At 30.9% G+C, this 21,659-nt stretch overlaps 1 protein-coding gene across 1 annotated transcript in view; it reads left to right on the top strand.

Moving 5' to 3' along the window:
- Nucleotides 1-21,052, top strand: part of Suv3 (Suv3 RNA helicase) — a 348,081-nt gene extending 327,029 nt beyond the window's left edge. The window contains exon 14 of the mRNA XM_089592298.1: nt 20,641-21,052. Coding sequence (XP_089448424.1) covers nt 20,641-20,703 — 63 coding nt within the window. The 3' untranslated portion in view covers nt 20,704-21,052. The remainder of the gene's footprint in view (nt 1-20,640) is intronic.
- The last annotated feature ends 607 nt before the right edge of the window (nt 21,053-21,659 follow it).

Raw genomic sequence — 21,659 nt, 5'->3', positions numbered from 1 at the left:
TTACTAATTTCTCTACAGTTAAACACAACCTGAATAACAGTATTTACGTAAAAAGCACAGTCTGATACTAAATATCTAAAGATTGGAAAACAGAAAAATGTGCTTTTTGTCGATATTTCTTTAATGTTATAGCAAACCAGGATGAATTACAAATACATACCTTAAAACATAACCTAACTCGGACAGTTATCGCGAACGATTACGAAATTTCTTGAAAATGTTAAATACTTCATTAGCATGAGAATTCATTGTTACAAAATTACAGTCAGTTTCACGCACAATAACATTACACGATAAGTTCTAAGCTCTCGATTGCTAACAAGAATAAGAAAAAGTGCTGAAATTTTTTGGCCCGCTAGTCTTAACGTTTGCATTTTTTCTTAGATCAGATAAAATTATAGTCAACTATTGTTGAATAAGATAATTACAGTAAAGTTTTATTAATTGACACATGTAGAATTATTTGTATCAACTTTTTAATTATTAATACTCCAGAATTTAGCGTTGTTTATTTTTTTCCCGCTTGTATTCAGATTACTGTTAAAAAAATTTGGCAAGACAGTAGGTGCAGAAATTCAAATTCGAAAGAAATCTTTGTATGTATTGGCTAATTAATGCCTAAAAATATTGGATAATGTTGTATGATTACATACATAAATAGTATACCAAGAATTCTTTTGAATTTGAATTTCCACGCCTACTGTCTGTTGAAAAAATCATACGATTTTGAATTCAAATTCTCGCGCGAAGTAGTTCTCGGTGGGATCCAGTCAGCGGCGCTATGTGCGATCAAACATGAACTGTGAGCGTGGAATAATGCTCAGACCAACGCTGATACGCAGTCTTTGCATGGGCATTCGTTCGTGTCCTCGCGACAGACGAGATTGAGAGTTTTTTATATTTATTTTATAAATGAATGTTAAACGGAAAATTTATGTATTTAAATATTTCATTTGACTTGTGTTGCTGCTATGGTATTGTCTTAAAAAAATTGATAAATTTTGTATTTACTATTTACTAATATTTACTCATTTAAATAAAACCACTTCCTTCGAATATAGTTTCTATATTATTATACTTCATGTCCATTCAAAAAGTGCCCACATTGCTTTGATAAACTTGATTTTTTATGTACAATTTCTCATGTCGCGAGCGCACCGAAAAATGCTCACCCACAAAAATGCCCAACGCGCCATAAGTTCAAGTTTTTACTTCTGCCTGCACTCTCGGAGTGCTACTTGTACTTGGTTTTATTTATAATTGTTTTTGTTTTGCAACATTCAATAAAAATATATCCATAATATTACAACCACAAAGAAAAAATAAACATCAACAAACGGTTGTTGAAAAATTAAAGTGAAATATCAAAATAAATTTTCAAACAAAATTTGACAAGAAAAAATTATATACATTTATATTAAATGTCAAGCGAAAAGAATTACTAAACTACAAAATGTATTTACTACGTACAAAGAATAAAAAGAGATTTACAAAAAATAAGCTTATGAAAGCTGAATGCAGCGCGATAATAGAATTGAACTCTGAGATCATTAAAAATTTTAATATGTGTATTTATGTAAGAAAAAAGGAAAACATTATTCTAAATCACACATTCTCAAGTAAGTTATTATGATTTATAAATCCAATGGTATTTTACTCATTGTTTTCATTGGGATATCTAGATTAAACCATAAATACTGAAAGTTCTTAGGGTTAGGAAAATATTTCAATTATGCATTATTAATCTTATAGATTGTATTTTGGACCTGAGATTAAAAATTTCAGTCCGTTGCTGTATGCTAGAAGATTGACGCAAAATGTTTTTTAAGTTCATACAACAAAATAATCGTATAAATTTTTTTAGAAATAATCAAAAAATATTAAATATTAGAAGTAGCATTCATGTTATGATTTAACAATCCCTAATGAAATTTTATTCTTAAAGTTACTCGAAAAAAAAATTGATTGAATTGGAAAACACTACAGCTTGCTGCAACTTGCGGTAGTGGATTACGTTACCTAGAGATACATCAGCATGCAATGACAATAATGAGGAAATGTGGTGAGCCAGGTTTATTTATAACTGTGTCATGCAATCCAATATAAAATTAATTTAAAAATATTGGAAATAAAGTCGACACCAAATGACATACCAAATATTACTGATAAATTATATCGTGCAAAATTAAAGTTGATTTAAGATAAATAGTTGTTTCAGTAGTTATTTTGTACATGCAAACATATGTGTATATATATATATATATATATAAGAAAAAAATTTTAAAAAGTGGTTTATCATATGATCATCTATGAATAAACTTACACTCTGATAAAAAAACTATTTAATTAAAAAACTATTGATGAGATTACATCTGTCAAAATACGTTAAGGTGATAAGAATTTGCAAAAAAATAAGTTACTAAATACATGTTACATGATCCTCATATCAAAAATAATCTGCACTTAGAGACAACTTAAAAACTTTTTAAATAAAAATATTGAAAAGTATTAGTAACTCAAGCTGTCTTTTAAGAAAATGGTTATCTCGAATATACGAGGTTTAAAAGTATCTCAAATAATATTCCATACTGAATAAAACACTATAAACAAAAATAATAGTAGATAAATAATTCAGCTGTATACTTTTTATAAGCTAGATATAAGTACTATCTAAAATATGGGTGCTGTGCATCAATGGAAAGCATAAAATATATTTTTGTTGTACAAATGAAGGACGTGATAAAGCACTTTGTAAATTCGAGAAAGAAAACACAAGCGAGGTTACTTATGATAAATTTACATAATACATTTATGGTAGATATTCAAGTTAAATCAAAATCGAATAGAAATTACCAGAATTTTCAATATGAAGTAGAAGTCATGAACTTACTAATCTACCAGTTTATCTTGAAAATAGAAAAAATATTATTTTCTAAGTGACTTAACTCAAGAGTCCATGAACAAGTGGAAAAATTCTTTAACAGTTCGGTTAAAATAAAAAATGTCAACAATTTTTTTAAAAATGTTTAATGTGTAAACATTTCTGAATACATTTTTGAGAACAAAATAGAAAAATGGGATGGACAATAATACGTTATGAGAAAAAATATTACTACAGGTAGATCAAATATTAAAAAAAAAGTGTTTTGTGTTTTCCAAGAACAATAAAAGATTATCATATAATTCTTGGAGGGACTGCTATTAGCATAGATTCAATAGAACTTGATTTCCAAGTTAACAAAATTTTTAAGAAAATAGGTACTGTTGTGAGACCATTTTAATGCCAAATTTTTTTTGTGTGGCCTCAACTTCCAGAAAATGTTAAAGGTGATATATTCTAAAATAAACGTACAAAAACATTTTCAAAAGACTTTTACAGTCATTAAGAAAATAACTCACTCATTCAGTTAGTCAAATTTTCAAGTTCAAAAATGGGACATACTCATTTTAAGTGCATTCTTTAAACAACAATTTATATGATATGAGAAAAAACTTTAGAAATAGTTAATCAAACATTACAAAATTTTGTAGTAATAATAAACCTTTTGAAAACAAGTATAGTCTTAGTTTAAATAACGCTTAATTTTTTAAATTATTTAAAAAATAAGCAAGATAAATTTTTAATTATTTGTCATCCCGAGAAAATAAAAAATAGATAGTTTATGTCACAAAATACATGGTAAAATCAAATTTAAATAATAATGGTGTATAATTCATGACACATAATAAATACACATACTTCATGGATAGTAAATTTTCAAATTTTTTTCAAGTGACAACTATCACTTACTTCAGTATGGATAAAGCCACACATAAAACATTTGTAAATCTATGGTTTGTCAACAAAAGTTTTAAATATTATTTAAAACTGTTAATTAAAAGTTTAAGTACAAAGGAGGCTATGTAATATAATAAAAGTTCAAATAACAAAATTAAAAAAAAAGTAGTAAAGAAAAAACTAATGACTGTTCAAAAGTTATAAAGTATTATAGCGTAAAATTTCATTATAAGTAAATTGAACATTTTTTACATTATTTTTCTTTTTTCTTCACAGAAAACTTTCACTTAGACATGGACACTTTGATGTTTTTTTTCTAGTTGTAAGAACTCAAACAACTTTTTCATACAGATGAAGTAGTAAAATGACTTGCGAATAGAAAATGTCGTATGAGAATCAAATTTTTTTTGTTAATTTTTCAGAAAAAATTACATACACACCTTTTTTTATGTATTACACGTAAAAAATGTTGCTTTGTATTTAAAAATAATTGTTAACAATAAAATGGATTTAATATATGTAAGCATTATCTTTCTCGTCAAAAACTAACCGAAATTTAATCTCTCAATATCATGCCCTGTAGAATAAATAAGTAGATTGTAATATGACAAAATTCAATTTGTACACACACAACTGTTTGATGTATTAAATTGAAAAACAACTGTATTGAGCTAAAGTAGTTAGGAGTGGGTTCGTGCACGATGCGCGCAGAAGGCAAAGCACAACTGTTATATACCAGTGTATAGAGCGCTCCACGCGCCGATCCCCTATAAATGGATTGTAACTCTAAGTTAAACACTTTTCCAGAAAGGTTTAGAAAAACATTTTTCTTTATTATTTTATTTTACTTTGTTAAATAAAGCGTTATCACTTAATGTTCACTTAATTCTTCGAGAAATATTTCTCAACGTTTTCATAATATTATCCATAGTTTACATTAAAATTAACTTGTCTTATTGATTATGTGTCTACATTAAAAAAAATTCTAATCGCTTTATTAATAATTTTTAGAAAACTGCATTACTTAAAATGTTTACATAATAATAGTTCTTTAATATGCTTATTTTTTTAAGTACATTAACTTCATGTTTTTTAATAAATCATTTCGCAAAAGTTTACTTCTACGTTCTGAATAAATGTAATATTTTCTAGATTGTGAATAAATATATGACGACGTAAACGTGTTTGTCTCTTAAACGATTTTGAACATCAATGATATTTAAGGAATTTATCATTAATATGTTCTTTTTTATAATGTAAATAATTAATGTTTTATTATTTAGATTTTGACACCACATACTTTTCACTTACAAGTAAACCTACCCAAGTGCGACAGTTTAAATCAGATAAAGCTTGGTATACGAACAGAACATTGGAAAATATAAGACACGTATTTTTTTAGCGACCCTGGCTCACTTTCAAGGCTATAAACTACCCTTACAAATTCACCCCTACGGAGCCACAGGCTAACTCACCTCACCCGGAGAACAAGGAGTTTAGTGGCTTATTTTTCTTAAAATGATTAAATTTTACACCTAATGCCAGCTTATCCACCTCATTACCTATGCCTTAACTCACCTAACCCCTAAAAACCACCTTTACTAAACCTTAAGTAGACTACCTACGTAACCGTAGAAGCAGACTAAATGTTTGGTAAAAATATCTTTTTGAACCACTTTATTGTTAAATCTGCTGTAAGCTTACCACATGTTGAGGAAAACACTATAATGTTAGGAGCTCTAAACAAAGTTTTGTTAATCTAAAGATAGATAAAGGTAAAAATTGTTCTAATGAAAGGAACAACAATAAAAGAGGTACAGATGGTTTCTTATACATAACATTTACTTACAGTGACAAACAAAATCTGAACAGTGTTAAAGGAAACAATGCTAAAAGACCGAGGAATGATTCTGGAAGTAAAAGGGGATAAAAGAATAAAAATAATCCAAAAATATTCAATCAAAGGGAGCAACAGTAATAATAATTAGCAAGGTAACAACGAACCAGACAAATGTAATACTACTTTCTTAGATAACGTAACTTGTACCTCGTTCTCAACATCTTCAAAGCTGTTGGATAATATCTACATTTGTTTTGGATTAAAAAAATTTATGTGAAAAATAGAATAACAGTAAAATAGAATGACATTTAGTATCTAAAATTTCAAGTACTGAAATATGTACCTAATGAACGAAAGCATGATCCACAAAGGTAACGCCTGAACTGCGGAACAGTGCTGTAACTAAAAGTACAAGTACAACCAAAACCCCAATGCACAAACTTTTTCCTTAGTTTATACCTCAGTACTAGTAACACATAAAAAACGTTTGCTATACATCTTAGCTCCTAGTTTACACATTTAAAAAGTAGTTAGTATGTACACTTAAGTTTATGTCCTACATATAAGCGTTTACAGCTGCAGTTATTGCTCTATTGTAAAACTCCTACCTATAACCCAAGCCAATCAAAAAATTTTTAATACACGCTTCGATCTGACTCTTTTTCACAAAAATCTAATCATTACGACATAACTTTTAAGAATGGACAATTTAAGACTAGGATTATTTCTGTATTATTCAAGTCTGTAAAATTTGTATATTTAGTTATGTTGTTGAGTGTCCAGCGTAAGTTTGGTCATCTGTTGAGTTTTATTTGAAAAAATTTTATTATCAAACGTACATCAGGTACTGCAAATAAGTTAATGATGTATACAGTTTTACAATAAGTTAACAACTTAGTAGATAGATAATGATATGATATTTTGTTATAAAAAAGAATCATAAATTTTCTCGAACTTAGTTAGTACTCAAGTAAAGTAAATTTTCAGGTTGCTGTAAGTCATATATACATAGCACTCTTAAGAAAATGTTGATGAAGCGTTCCAGAGTATTAAAGTTTAAGGAACTTATGTCCATAGAATTCTCTGAAGTGTGAAAGATATGAGACTTGAATAAATTTGGTATTAAAGAAAATTAAAGGGAAAGAAGTTGATACTTATAAAGTGGCCCAAAGAGAAAAAGGCGAGAAACTTAAATTTTCAAGTATTCTACAGAAATGTAAGGATGACATGTTTACATTAATATTACCAAAAACTGCAAAACCATAGATTCAAAAGAAAAACAAGAAACGTTTGTGCTATTACGAAGTTACGAACGAAGGATCATATTTTGATGCCCTTGGACTTAATTTCACTTCGTTTTCCGTTCATATTTAATAATGCCATCTTTATGCTTTATGTGTTTTTTTTTTTTTTTTATCGATGACATTATTTTACAATTAGAGGTATAATGTGCATTATTAATGGACTAAATTTTATTATTATAGTCCTTGTATATCTTTCAAAATTTCTTGGATAGCCATTTTGCATTATTTGTGACAAACGTGAAAAATGAGAATTTTTGTGCTTGCTGTATTTTAACTTAGAATGAATGATGAGTTGCTTGCAGTGCTCGCAAAATAATAAGCTCTACTGATCTTAATCCCTAAGGTAATTTACAAAATCGTTGTGTAAATGCATGTATACGGGTAAATCTCAAAAAATTTTGTTATGAAGATGAACAAGCAAATATCTAAATTACACGTCCGATGCACTTCTAAACATTCTTAGGAGTAAAATAATTTATTATGTTGGTATAGATACTACATACATGTCTCCCTCTGATATTATATACTATACTAAATATTATCAACAAAATTAGATCAAAGCTCTCCTAGCTCCTCCCCGCTCCCCCGCAACTCCCCCTCCTCCTCCCCACAATATGAGTGTTTTCCTTTCCATTTTTACCATTTCCGAAGATGAAACTTTTAATTTACAGAATTTTTAAAATAATGTTATTCAAGTAAAAAAAACAATGAAGCTTGTAAAACAAGAATCATATATAGACATGTATATATTTAGAAAAAATGACTTGTGCGGACAATCATGTGCATGGAGGGTGGCTAATTATGCGGATAGATTAGGAATGATGCGGATGTCTGCATAATTCTACTGTGTTATTAACACATGCCTGTAAATCACGTAGAGTCTGCATAAGTCACATTTTCTAAACACGTACATGTATATATATACATATCTTTCTATATCGTATAGTTGTTTTCAGAGTACCCTAATATTTTCTTCTCCACGCTTCCGCACCCTTCCCTTCCTTTTCTCACGATTAACGTTATTGCTCTTTTATTTTTGACCTTGATCTGAAAACTTCCCTACGCTGACCAACCTTGCCCCATGCTGCCCAATCCTTTCTCCGCCGCTTCTCTACCTTATTCATTACACGCTTATCTGTAATAATAAAATTTTTGTAATACGTTATGAATTTTCGTTAACTTTAAAATAATATTTTAAAATAATAATAGTAAACATCCTTCTAGAGCGTCGTTTGCTCAGTGGTAAGCGTGCTTGTTACTGATACAACCCTGTCCTAGGAGTCGTAGGTTCGATTCCCGGTGAATGCAGATTTTTTTAATAACTGTTTTCATCGGGAAGAGTTCCTATGTAACCCTGGCTGTTTTGGGGTGGGTTTTCCATGGAATTTTCCTTTAGAGTAATTCCAGGATTTTTTCCTTGCCCCACAGGTCTTCGGGCCTGGGTGAATGTGAAACAGTGTTAGGGCTATAGGTAGGGATTATCGGATCCGATGCGCCTGGCAGAGATCGTCGGCCTTACCAGTGAGGAGTAGTCCCTGAAACATGGGACGTTTCCGGGGATGCTAATTAGCCTAGATCTAATGCTTCGGCAGAGAGCGCTGGCTTAACCGGTGAGGAGTGGAAGTCCTGAAATATAGAGTCCTCTCCGGGGAAACGCTACACAGTGGCGAGTGGACCTGATGTACCATTGGTGCAGAGAGTGTCAGCTTAACTGGCAAGGTGTTGCACCGGAGATACTCACAATGTGCTCATAGATTGGATTATGTAAATCAGTAAAAAGGTTGGAAATGGGTGCGGCAATACACCCCCACATATACGTGGTGAGTGGGTGGCCCTGGCGACTTCGCCGAAGAGCTGTTGTGGCAACCCGAAGAAAAAAAAAATTAATAAATAAACATCCTTCTGAATGTATTGTTTAGAAATAACTTATCTGATTTTGGGTAAGTTCAAATGTCTTTGTAGAGGATTTTTTTTTTTAATTCTTTTCCACATTATCGACAAAAATTTTCTAAGGGATAAACTCTTAGGTAACTGCTGTTGTAGGTGTTACTTGTATAGATTTTTTTAAATTTGTGCTTCTTTAAATTTTTTGTTAAATTTTCCTTGTGATTAATTATTTTTCCGGAATGGTGACGTGTATAATTCTCTTTTGTATAAATTTTTGCATGTTCGGTTACTAAAGTGTAATCTTTAAATCTTAGAATGTAATAATTACATTTGAAATCTCAATTTCTAAAAATAAAGTAGCTTTTAGTATTTGAAAGCTTTAATGTAATTTATTGTAGGTATTCTTATGCCAATTATATTTCGAATACATTGATGTTTAATGCAATGATACAATAATAACGTCAAAATTCATCACGAATATTGATAGGTTTAAAAAACTTCTTGCTAGACAATATTTTTTACATTTTATTTATCTTTAGAGTCATTGTGCATGAAAAACATTTTTTTGATTTGTGCATCGAGATAATCTACATATAATTGGCCATAAAACGTGAAGGTTTTTTTTAAATACAATCCTACAGAATCAAAACTTTGGCTCTGTGATCGATTCATCGTTATAGAAAAAGCCAAAGTCAATGTAAGTTGTTTTCTATGCAAAATAAATAGTGATTGAATAAGTTTATTGATAAATTAAAGTGATTTGAAGTATAAACACTATTTATACAATGTTTTCACCTAAAATGATTTCTGCTTTAATCTTTGTACTTAAATAATGTTATTGTGTGTAAACAAGTTCCATTACATAGTTAGTCAACTATACTTAAATTTCTTATCAACATTACTACTTAATTTTTTTTAATTTTATCTCATATACTGGTAAAAATCCATAAATTGCATTTAAAACTTTAACTTAAAAAATTAACTTTATATTATTGTCAGATTCATCTGTCCCTTTTGTTGTAGCAAAATCGATACTGTAGTAGGTTGTAGCAGTTTTTCCATACTGTTTAGTAATTGAGTGTATTTATTATGTGATGTTAAAATAACTTGGTTTATGGAATAAATATTTGTTTATCAAAAGTTTCACTGCAAAGATATTTCGCTTTCCATTTATATGGAATTTTATCCTCTCCTGTATCTAATAAAAACAAAGAAAGTTATTTATTCAGTGATTCTAAAGTTTGATCTACAACTTCTACAGCTTTCTTTGGAATCATTGACGCTTAGTCTCATATTATAATATCTACTTCTCCTAATTTTTTTTATCGGATTCACGTTCTAAAAATGCTGTTTCAGTGCTATGTAGATCTAAAGGTAGTCTGAAAATTCTGTAACTTGTCTTACCTCTTGATAACAAAATAGAAGCAGTTCCCCATTGCCCTCCACAATTTTTAGAAAAATCGTGGAGGCCTCCACTGACCACCACAATTTTCCGAAAAACGCACTAGCCCCTTACTGCCTTGCACAATTTTTAGAAAAATCCATTGATAGCCCCCACCCCACCCACCAAGCTTCTTCATAATCAGATAATATTTTTTCTTATTTTAATTAGATCTTATTTCTTTCAAACCCGCAATGCCCTATTCAGTGGGTAAAAGCTTGCGTTAAAAAGTTCGTTACGTTCCTCCGTTATCTTAAGTACAATGATCATGTCTAATTCACATAAATAAAATGTTTAGCAAATTTTTAGACCACCTATGGAATATTGCTAATGACGCGCTGCTTACTTTGAATTGTATTTTCAATAAGTTTATGTGCTTATTAAATACAATTGAATTAAGTAAAGAAAAATTCTTCCAAAACTATATTTTCTATTTCTCATTTATTATTACAATAAATTCGAATGAAAAATCCATTTTTACTTTTGAATATTAATAGAGCAACATACAATTGACCGTGCAAGAATAAAGTTTTTTAAAACATAAACCAACTTTGATAAAACTTTGGACTTGAGATTGATTAATTTATTATCAATGGTCGTTCAATAGGCTAATACTAAAGGAAACTGTATTTAGTAGAGAACCAAAGGCAATGAAGATGTATTTCCAGTATTCAAAGTGACTTTTTTTCAACGCTATATTTCAAAAATTTTGTAATTTATAATCTTGTTTCTTTACATAACCTGTCAGTAATTCTTAAATTACTGATCAACATTAGTATCGCTCTGATTTTTAGAATTAGCTCCCGAGGTGGTAAACCTCCACGAATACTATTTGTGACTTCAGTAAAAAAAGTAATTTAAATATCGTCGTCAGACTTATCAACCCCTTAATAAATTTCATGATCCATCTTATAATAATGGTTTATTTCTTTTAGTAAGTCATTTAGAGTTATATTTTTCAAAAATTGAGTGTATTTATCATGGAAAGTAAGATTAACATCATTTTACAAGTATTAAATCATTATTTTTTGGTCATATTTCGATACAATAAAATATGGTAGTAATATTTGATTTAATGACCTAGAATTACTATAATTATTGTTATGAATACAAGAAGAAAAAATGAAATCATTACAAAGTGATGAAACGTGTAAAACTGATTATGTACGCTTGACAATCTTTAAAATAAATATAAATTGTTCAAAACATTATGTTAATCTCACTTCTCATAATGAATACACTCAACTTTTAAACAACAAAGTTCCTAATCATTTACCAAGAAAAATTGACACTAACTATACCATATATCATGGAACTTATAAAGGAGTTGGTAAGTATGACGATGATATCTTACTAATATAAAAAGCAAAGTCGTCAAAACCGTTATTATCTCTATCTACTAAAACTACTCAGCCGATCGTGCTGAAATTTAGGATACTGATTCTTAGCTCTTTATACATAATTTTAGTATGGTTTTTATCTTGAAAAAATTAATAACAGTATCATCAAATAAGCTTACAAATTTGTAAAAATACGCTAGATTTTTACGTTAGCTCCGTAGGATCCGCTAGGTGGCGTTAAAATAAAATCAAAGCTACCTGGAACAGAAATTAGTGGATCTGGTTATAGTATCTCTCAGCATACAATTGAATACCATAAACTTTTACCAGCATTGCATCATGAATAGAGTTGTGAGTTTAGCAGCTGGGTTCCTGGCTACCGAATACACTGTTTTACAATGGAAAAGGGACTTACATTAAATTCCATCCCGAATCTCGAAGTTTAACAAGTGCTACGAATTAAAGGCGTTCTGAACGCCAAAGTTTCCAGCGTAATACCACGAGACGTCTAGCCAGAGCAAAATCTGCTCTAACTGTGAGGGGCTTAGTGATCGTTCTTGCAACCGATAAGGTGCTACAAAAGCGGATTTTGCTACAACAGCAAGTCAGGAAAAACAACTCTTAGGATTGTAGGCAGCCACATCGGCTCCAATTTTAATCAGCCTTCTCCTAAGTGGTTTATCCCACTAGCATACTATCAGAGGTATATTTACCAGGCCCACTTCTCCAACTAATAGTGAGCTGGTAGTTATTCGGGGAATGACCCGAAGACGAGGTATTCTTTGGCCAGTAGTGTACTTATTTCAGTATGGTCTCTATATGCAGAGATCCTAAGATAAGAGTCAAGCTACGCACAGCTGGCTGTCAATCATCAAGTATAATAATATGGAATGACAGGAAGTATCACCAATTGCCCCTTTTTGGGCTACCATGAGTTTTTACGTTCCCTATGTAACCATAAATCTCAACGGTTCCTTTTAGGGTCATCTAACGTTAAACTACCTTGCCAACAAATACATTTTTACTACCATTTCCGGCGATGACTCGTGCTTTTAAAAACTACATAGCCGGCCACTTAAACCAAGTCATTCATTCACTAGCAGACGTCACGAGCAGAGCTGTTCGTCGTGAGGCTGGGAACCTTAGCCACCGATGACTCTACGTTACCCTCTCGACTCTAAGCTTTTAACCAAGAATCACTGATCCTTTTCGAGGTCTACGCTGGGTGAACCCAACAGTAAAGCCGTAAAGAAAAAATAAGCTTGAGAAAACGGAACTTTCTCAAACGGGCAAAAAAAAAGGCGCGTTAGACACCAACGTAATACAAGGAGACGCTAGGAAAAATCACTGCAACTAGCTTTAATGCTTCAGATGTTGTGGCTGTCCTCTTAATCAGTCTGGTACTATAACAGCAAGCCAGAGAAAATCACCCTGAGGTATCCAGGCAGTAACGTTGACTGAAAACTTTAGTCGAAAAATAATTTAACTCACCAGTCCTTTTAAGGGCTATCGGACGTCGAATTATCTTACCAACAAATATATGACAATTCAACAAGATTGACAAAAAACAGTCTTTAAAGCTCACAAAAAATTTAACCATGCCTATAGTCATAAAAGGGCAAATTGGAAGGAAAACTTTGAATGCTTTAAATGTATACAATTTTAGGCATCAAGAAACTCATGCAGAATATTTATCGAGTTTAAAACAGCAGCTTCAAAATCGAAAAATAATGAATCGATTACGTAAAATATCAGCTTCCATTACAACCCTGACAGTAATCGATAAAATAATGGCACAAGATTACAAATGACAAAATGATTTAAATATAGCATTGCAGCTGAAATTATAACTGGTAAAAAAATTGAGAAAAAGTTCTTATTCCAAAGATAATTCTACATACATAAAATAAATCTTCATTACCCTTCGTTCTGTAGAAAATTCGATTTTCTGTAGTAATAGAATTTTCTGAATGATAAATAAAAAATAGGATGTAGTGTTTTAGAAAAACTAATTTTTTTGATAAAATTATAATTAAAAAAAAAAATTCTACTAAATAATTTTATTTTCAAGTTTTTCTAACAATATAAGCTAACGTAAAACAAAAAAATTCCTTTTCATAGTACAAATTGTAAACTCATAATGAAGTAGTGTATGACAGATTTTTTGATCCAGTATATGAACTGCTTGGGAAAAACAAAGGAAACGGAATAATTCAGTTAACTTTACTGAATTATTTAAGAAGCCTTTTCGTAAAAAGAAGAACTAAAGGCGAGAACCAGGGTTTTGATATTCAAATAGTTTATTAATTGCCTATTTCATTAGTATAATTTTTTCATGTAGTAGAACGGTACTTTCTCAATAATATGATTAATATACTTTTTCAAAAACTAATAAAAAGTCACTAGCAGGACATTAGCATTACCCCATAGGTAATATGGAAATTTGTCAAATATTTTATTCATGTGCATTGTACATGATCATTGTATTTAAGATAATGGAGCAACGTAATACATTTTTTATCGAAAGTTTATACCTATTGTGTAGGGCATTAGAAAGTTTTTAAAAATTAAGACCTTAGTTTAATAAGAGAAAATAATATCTGATTATGAAGGGGGTCAGTAGAAATTTATAAATGGTTTTTTCTAAAGGTTCAGCAAGGCAGTGGAAAGCCTGTCAATTTTTTGGAAAGTTATGGTGCTTGGTGAAGGCCTTCGGAGTTTTTCGATAAACTGTAGGGGGTCAATGGGGTATTACTTTTATTTTTTTTACCAAGACGTATAACAAATCCCATAGTTTTTATACGTCCTTTAGATTAAATTAACAATTGTATAGCATTTTTAGAACGTGAATCCGACAAAAAAATTAAGAGAAGTAGATATCATAATACGGAAGAAAGATTCAATAATTCCAAAGAAAGCTTGAGGAATAGTGGATTGAACATTAAAATATTTTTGAAATAATAATTTACATTTTGAAGGAAAAACTATAATATTAGGCAGAGATTTCAGACAAATTTAACTGGTTTCAAAAAATACCTTCAAATCAGTTTTTACAGAAGAAACAATAAAGTACTGTTATTAATGGAAACTCTTTATATTTTTAAATTAAAAAAAAATCAAATATCGAATAAAAAATTTTTTTCATTTTCATTAGATATAGAAGATAAAATTGATTCATTTACGATATCATATAAATGAAAAATGGAGAACTTTTACAGTAAAATTTTTAAGAAATAAAAATTTTTTTCATTACTTGAGTCATTTTAACATCACATAACGAATACACTTACTTATTAAACAACAAATGATTAAACACTATTAAAGGAACTGCTACATTCTGCTACAGTATTAATTATGCGACAGCACAAGGAACAGATGAATCTGACAAAAATATGAAAATAATTTTTCAAGCTTATGTTTTAATCGCAATTTATAGATGCTTACAACCTCATAAGATAAAATTTAAAAAAAGTTGGTAGTAATGTTAGTAAGAAATTTAATTGTAAGAGACGAATTATGTAATAAAAGTAAAGCTGAGATCATTACAAGTAAAAACGAAAAACAAGTAGCACTTATACCTAAAATCACTAATTACCGGGGATCATTCTTGTTTACCATTTATTTTTTATAGAAAACAGTTTCCATTGATTGTGGCTTTTTCTACGACAGTAAATAGATCACAGAGTTAACATTTAGATTCTATAGGATTGAATTTAAAAAATCTTCATTTTTCCCTGGACAATTATACGTAGCTTTATCCTGGTGCACAAATCCCAAAACTATTTTTATTTAAATTTATTCTGAACATACTAATAACCCAATAACCCTTTTTGAAAATATAATTAAACATAAAACAAAATTTAACGGAACACTTAAACGAGGACAAATTAAAAAAATCTATTTATGTGACACCTGCAGCAACAGTTACAAAAGAGTTTCTTACTCAAAAGGGCACCACCTAACACACGAAAAAGTCGTCAACAAATTTTTCGACAATGTAGAAGAGGATTTTCTTGAAAAGTTGCTCTACAAAGACATTTGAATTTATAAAAAATTAAATAAGTTTTTTTTAATAATATAGTATGTTAATTTAAAGTATGCGATTAAATGAGTGCATAAAACTGTTTTGAAATATAAATATACATGTAAAAACTCAATTAAAATCTCATTGGTTTATTTGCTATTTTATTTCTAGACAACAATGTTCATTGGGCAAGGGGGCAAGTGTGGGGCAGCATGGGGAAGAGGTGTGGCAGCGTGAAGAAGGGGCGAAGCAGCATGGGAAAAAGTGGGGAAGTGTTGGGATGGGTGGGGCAGCTCGGGGAAGTTTCAAACTGTCAGATAAAGCTCAAAATTGAAAAAAAATAATGTAAATCGTGGAAAAGGGCGAGGAAGGGTAGTGCAGCGTGGGGAAGGGTGGAGCAGCAGGTGGAAGAGTGGGGCAGGGTGGGGAAGCAAATCTTAGGGTAGAGAGGAAACAACTACATAACATAAGAGCGCGCAGTGGCTCAGTCGGCTAGGTCGTGGATTGGCACGCGGGTGACCGTGGTTCGATTGCCGGCCAGTGCGACATTTGCGGGCAAGTACCTCTGTGATTTTTCATATGGGCTTTTTCACCACGCAATGCTCCTCGAGGAGGGTTTAGGCGACCTTCTCGCAGCAAAATTACCTAATTTCCCCTACCCCCCTCCCAGTACTGGGAGGCCTCCCTTCTCTCTTCCCTTCCTTCTCCAAAGTGCTAAGTGCCCTGTGTAGTTCCCTTTATAGGAGCCGGACGTAAAGCACTATAATATATAAAAAAAAAAAAAAACTATATAACATAAGAAGATTTATATATGCTGACCTGGGGTGACTCATGCGAGCGTTATGAATATAAAAATCTTCTTATAATCTAGCTTATTGAAAACGGCAAGGTATTTTGTTGAGTTATCTAGAACTATTTCATAATTAAGCTGACACGTTTTTGAGTTAGATAAGATTTTCTTTATTTTTAATTTAATTTTAATAAAACAGTTTATGAAAACTTGAAAAATGACCCTTTGGTTGCATTCTATACAAGTTTTGACTTTGTAAGAAGTATCGTCGTTTGTACACAAAATAATCATGAATTCATTTACTTCTGCCCTTGAAAATATGACTTTTTATAAAGTATCATAAGTGTTTATGACGTATTACTTGGATGTTCGCATTCTTATGCCTTGAAAAAGAGTTTTTTAAGATTTTTCTATTTTTATATATTCAGGATTGAACTTATTATACTTATACATATTGTTTTATTTCATTTAGTTTTACTTTGCATTTTAATAGTCAAGGCATTTGCTAGTGAATTAGTTTTTATTATATTTATAGTATAATTCTTTTTCAAGCCGTAATTTCTGCACTAAACTTTATAATACGGAAAGACGTGTTCTTGTGTTTAAGAAATCTTGAGTATTTATTTGCCTGATAATAACATTTCTTTTGCAGAGATTAACTGTTACCTGAAATTCTATCTGTATGTTTTGCTTTCTTCTTTATGTTATATCATTACCTTTATCTGACTCTGTAACCGTTTTGCGATTTTTACGTACTACTTATGCTATTAATGTAAACATTGTACTTTTTCTCATCTACCCTGCTGGGTGGCATATGAATATTATAATTTTAGTCCACGCACAACTAGCTTTGCGAACGCTTTTCCCTCTGCTTACTACTGAAGTACACTTGCAGTATATTGCTTTGCTCCTGTTCAGAGACATTGCTCAACTTAAATTATATCGCGTATATTAATTAAATTTTTGTTTATTACTTATTAAAAAGCTGAGTAATTCTCATTACTTTCCCCATGTCCTGATTTGTGTTTCGACGCAAGTGACTCCGCTCACCCAATGCTGCCTACGTTTCAGATATAGTTCACTCAATATCCAACAACATGCACTTACATACTAAGCATTTAGAGGAGTGTTTAAGAGACACATATCAGTGTAACTAATTATTTTGCAAACATGGAAAGTTAACATCTATTTATTTTTATAAAAAATTCAGAAAAACACGTACATTTTAAGCTTTTCAAAACACAAAACAGGGAACTTAAAAAATGTATTACATGTCCAGAGTATTTTAACTTTCAGAACTTTCTCTATGTATACCTAAAAAGCATCATATTTAGAGAGTCGTAACACGTCTGAAGGACTCAGATCATTGTAGACAGTTATTACACAACCAGAATTAGCTTGAAGTAATTCATTTTTGTTGAAAATTTAGTGAACGCACGTATTTTGACACTGTTTCTTTGGCACCACTCTTTATAATCCTACCTACAAGCCTTGTACAACAAATTGTTTTATTTATTTCTTGACAAATACGTGGTTTCATTCCTGCAAACCATACAAAGAGTGAATTTTCTATCGCAAACCTTTAATCTTAATATAATTTTGGACTAAAGCTCAATATCAAATTATTTAAAGGTAAGTGATTTGAAGTCCGTAGCATTAACGTTTTCTCTCACTTATGCAGAGAGGGACTGAAAGTTTTATTTTCAACACCGGTTTCTGAAAATTTCTTACGTAACAATAGATTAAAAGCTAGGAAACGTGAATGTATTGTACTATGTGGAGCTAAAATTATTCTAAAGGATAAAAGAGGTATGGCTTGGAAAATATTGACTTATCTGTCAGTAGATAAGCTCGATTCATGGATGAAAACCTTGTATTACAAACGTTTCATTTGTTTTTTATAAAGGTATAAAAAATAAAAAACTTGTTGATGTAATGAAGGAAAAAAATATTGTTTTTACACTATTGCAGCAATAAAAAAATGATCATTCATTTTTCTATTATCACTTAGCCTGACTGTTATGATCGTTAATAATTATAACCTGACCGTTCATATAACATCATGGGTTATATATTTCTTTATGTACATATATTTTTTAATTCGTTGTATAAAATTTTTAATGGTAAACTAACGAAAAAATTTACATCCCTCTGTTATTGTGACTTGTAACGCCGACTTAAAAACATCAATCATTCTAAGATTAATTTCAAATGAAAAATAAGATTTTTTGATATGGCGTTAAATTGACTGATGCTCTTAAACTAGGTGGTTTGTCTGTCTACACAGAGAGTTGGTTTCCTGTAAGTATACAGTGAACGAAATTCGTACACCTACAGATGGCGTGCCGTCCTCACGAAATAGAGTGAATGTCCAGCGTACACTAAGATTTCTCGTGCATGCGCCCTACTACTGCGCGCTCGTCTGTGTTCACTGAGATTCCTCATGCATGCACCCTACTACTGCGCGCTCGTCTATGTTCACTTGGATTTTTCGTGCCAACGACTGTGTTCACTGAGATTTCTCGTAAACGCTGTGAAATACTGTTGGCACGTATCATCGTTTTTTGTAAATCTTACGTATCTCGTATTTTCATTCGTTTGCACTATAAAATATAAAAAAATTATGGGCTATAGTTACGAATAAAATTCATAAAAATGCAATCACAAAAATTAATTTAAAAATACAAAATTATACGTTAACTTGAACATATACTTGAACAAAAACATTCATATATAATCTTTCTGTTTTATGATCGACTAAACTCATGAATAACTATTCGGGCTCACTACTTCACTGACTACGTCATTGTGTGTACGAGAAATCTCAGTGAACACAGTCGTTGGCACGAAAAATCCGAGTGAACACAGAAGAGAGCCCAGTAGTAGGGTGCATGCATGAGGAATATCAGTGAACACAGACGAGCGCGCAGTAGTAGGGCGCATGCACGAGAAATCTCAGTGTACGCTGGACATTCACTCTATTTCGTGAGGACGGCACGCCATCTGTAGGTGTACGAATTTCGTTTACTGTATACTTACAGGAAACCAACTCTCTGTGTAGTTAGTCTTCTCAGACAAGGGCTGGTGCAGATCTCCCAGAGCCTTCTTTGCGTTCTCTCTACCTCTACTTCTCCCTCCGCCCAAAACACCAATCTGCAACAGCATTCTCCAGGTCGGTAATCTTCCTTAATTTCTGTTACCAAGAGACGATGGTTATTTTATCTCTTTTACGCGTGTTACCACTACAAAGCTCAACAATTCCTTCCACTTCCACTTTTGATTAGTATGTTACTTTATTTTGTTGGCGTGTTACCTTTCCAGTATAGTTTAAAATAATAAGAAATCTCTTTTACTTACCAGAAATTACGTTGAAAGTGATCTTTATTTGCCTGAAGGCAGGAGCGTCGGTTGAAGTGTGATCAAAAATTTAAGAAGCAAATTTTTCTACCTCACACTATTTATCTGTCTCGGAAAAAGTTTACCATTGAGCTAAATTTCTAAATGTAAAGGGCATAAAAAATAACAGCGCGATTTCAAACTGTAAATCAGCATATTCAAAAACTTAATAATGGTGAGCCCCAAAATATCGATCTACTGAACTTCACATAAATTCATTTGAACATTTCATTATTGGAGCTTCTGAACTGATTTTACAGTTTAAAGTGTGAGAAATTATAAACAACATAATATGACAAGGCTGCTAGGTCAACCAACTATTTTAACAATCACTGCTAAAAAATTTTTTTGCATTATACTAGGATATAAAACTGTTTTTTTAGAACTCATGATACCATATTCTCCTAAAAACTTTTGGTTCTTCGATAATTCGTAGCAGATTTTGATAGATTGTATCAACAATGTTTTCTACTGTTTGAGCTTTAAATTTTCCCTACAATAAAAGAAGCTTTAATCAAGTTCTGACAAAAATTATGAGAAGTCAAATGATCTATGGTGTTTTTTCTTTTTGTTATTACTTACTAACAGTTGAACATGCTAGTAGAACATAAACTTCATGAATACTTGGAATCGCAAGCCGAAGTAAAAGTCTAATTAGTTAACTGTATTTCTTATAACTATTCTTAAAGAGTCGTAGATTATTAAATTATAGTAACTTTTTATTAATATAATGTGTACAGATGCATAGTGTATTCTATAAGCTTAAATTTTATTAATTTGAGTCTAAATAAATAATTGATGTGACAAAAACTAATTGTAAACTATTTCGTATTTTTTTAGAAAAGTAAAGACAACTATGATGAGAGACCAGTAAGACGAAAATTTACAAGAAAACCTAAATAACAGCCGTATCAAAACTATATTGATCATTTAGTTAGGCAAGTATCCAAAAGTTGAGCTCCACATCTGGTCATCACAAGATAGTTTTAGTTTTGAACCACACAACATGAAAGCTGAATTGAAAATTTAGATTTCGAAAGTTATATACTTCTATGATGTGCAAAGCATTTTATGATGAAAACATATTTTTCATTAGATTTATTGAAAATAGCTTAACTGAAATAAATCTCAATATCAGTTAACACAACAGTGCCTTGGAAGAAAAAAACATGGCTGTATCGTATCAGACGGAACTAAAGCTCTATGTTTAATGCAATTTGTACATTATGTAATCTTTTATTTTCAGACTAATAAACAGTTATTTTTAAAATGTATACTATCGGATTTTTAAGTTTTATCATTATTTCAAGTCAACCAATAAGGTAAGAAAGGGCAAATCTGGACACTTCAACATTGGAGGGTACAGATGGACAGTTGTAAGGTTAAGGTCAATCCACAATAATTTAGATAAGTTACAGTAGACAAAAATATACTTTAACTTAGCAGATCAATATTTGAGTAAATAATCAAAATTTTTAAAGTAAAACTTAAGTATTATTAAATAAATAAATTTGGTATGTTGCTCTTCCTCATTTAAATTTCTGGACCATTCGAGATTACCCTCCATTGAATAACATTAAAATTTGTATTAGGCAGTAGTTAGACATGCTAAAAATACAAAATGCCCAGGTCTTTTACAGAATTATGCCATAAAAAGTACTTAAACTGCATTAGAAGAGATCACAATACTTAACTTTTGCAATGATTGCAGTAGTCATTTGATTAATCAAGTTACAAGCAGCGTAACTATCTTTAAAGCATACATAACCATAACATAGTGATATCCCCATTTGATTAACATTACTGCTCTAGTAATGCTTCTCCGTGTCCGAATACTATCATGGCTCTGAAGTTAGCAA

Source organism: Copidosoma floridanum, unplaced genomic scaffold (assembly GCF_036245765.1).
Source record: "Copidosoma floridanum isolate Cflo_tuat_1 unplaced genomic scaffold, Cflo_Japanese_pri ptg000016l, whole genome shotgun sequence".
NCBI lineage: Eukaryota > Metazoa > Arthropoda > Insecta > Hymenoptera > Encyrtidae > Copidosoma > Copidosoma floridanum.
The sequence above is the reverse complement of the archived record's forward strand: the minus strand, read 5'-3'. Positions and strand labels throughout refer to the sequence as shown.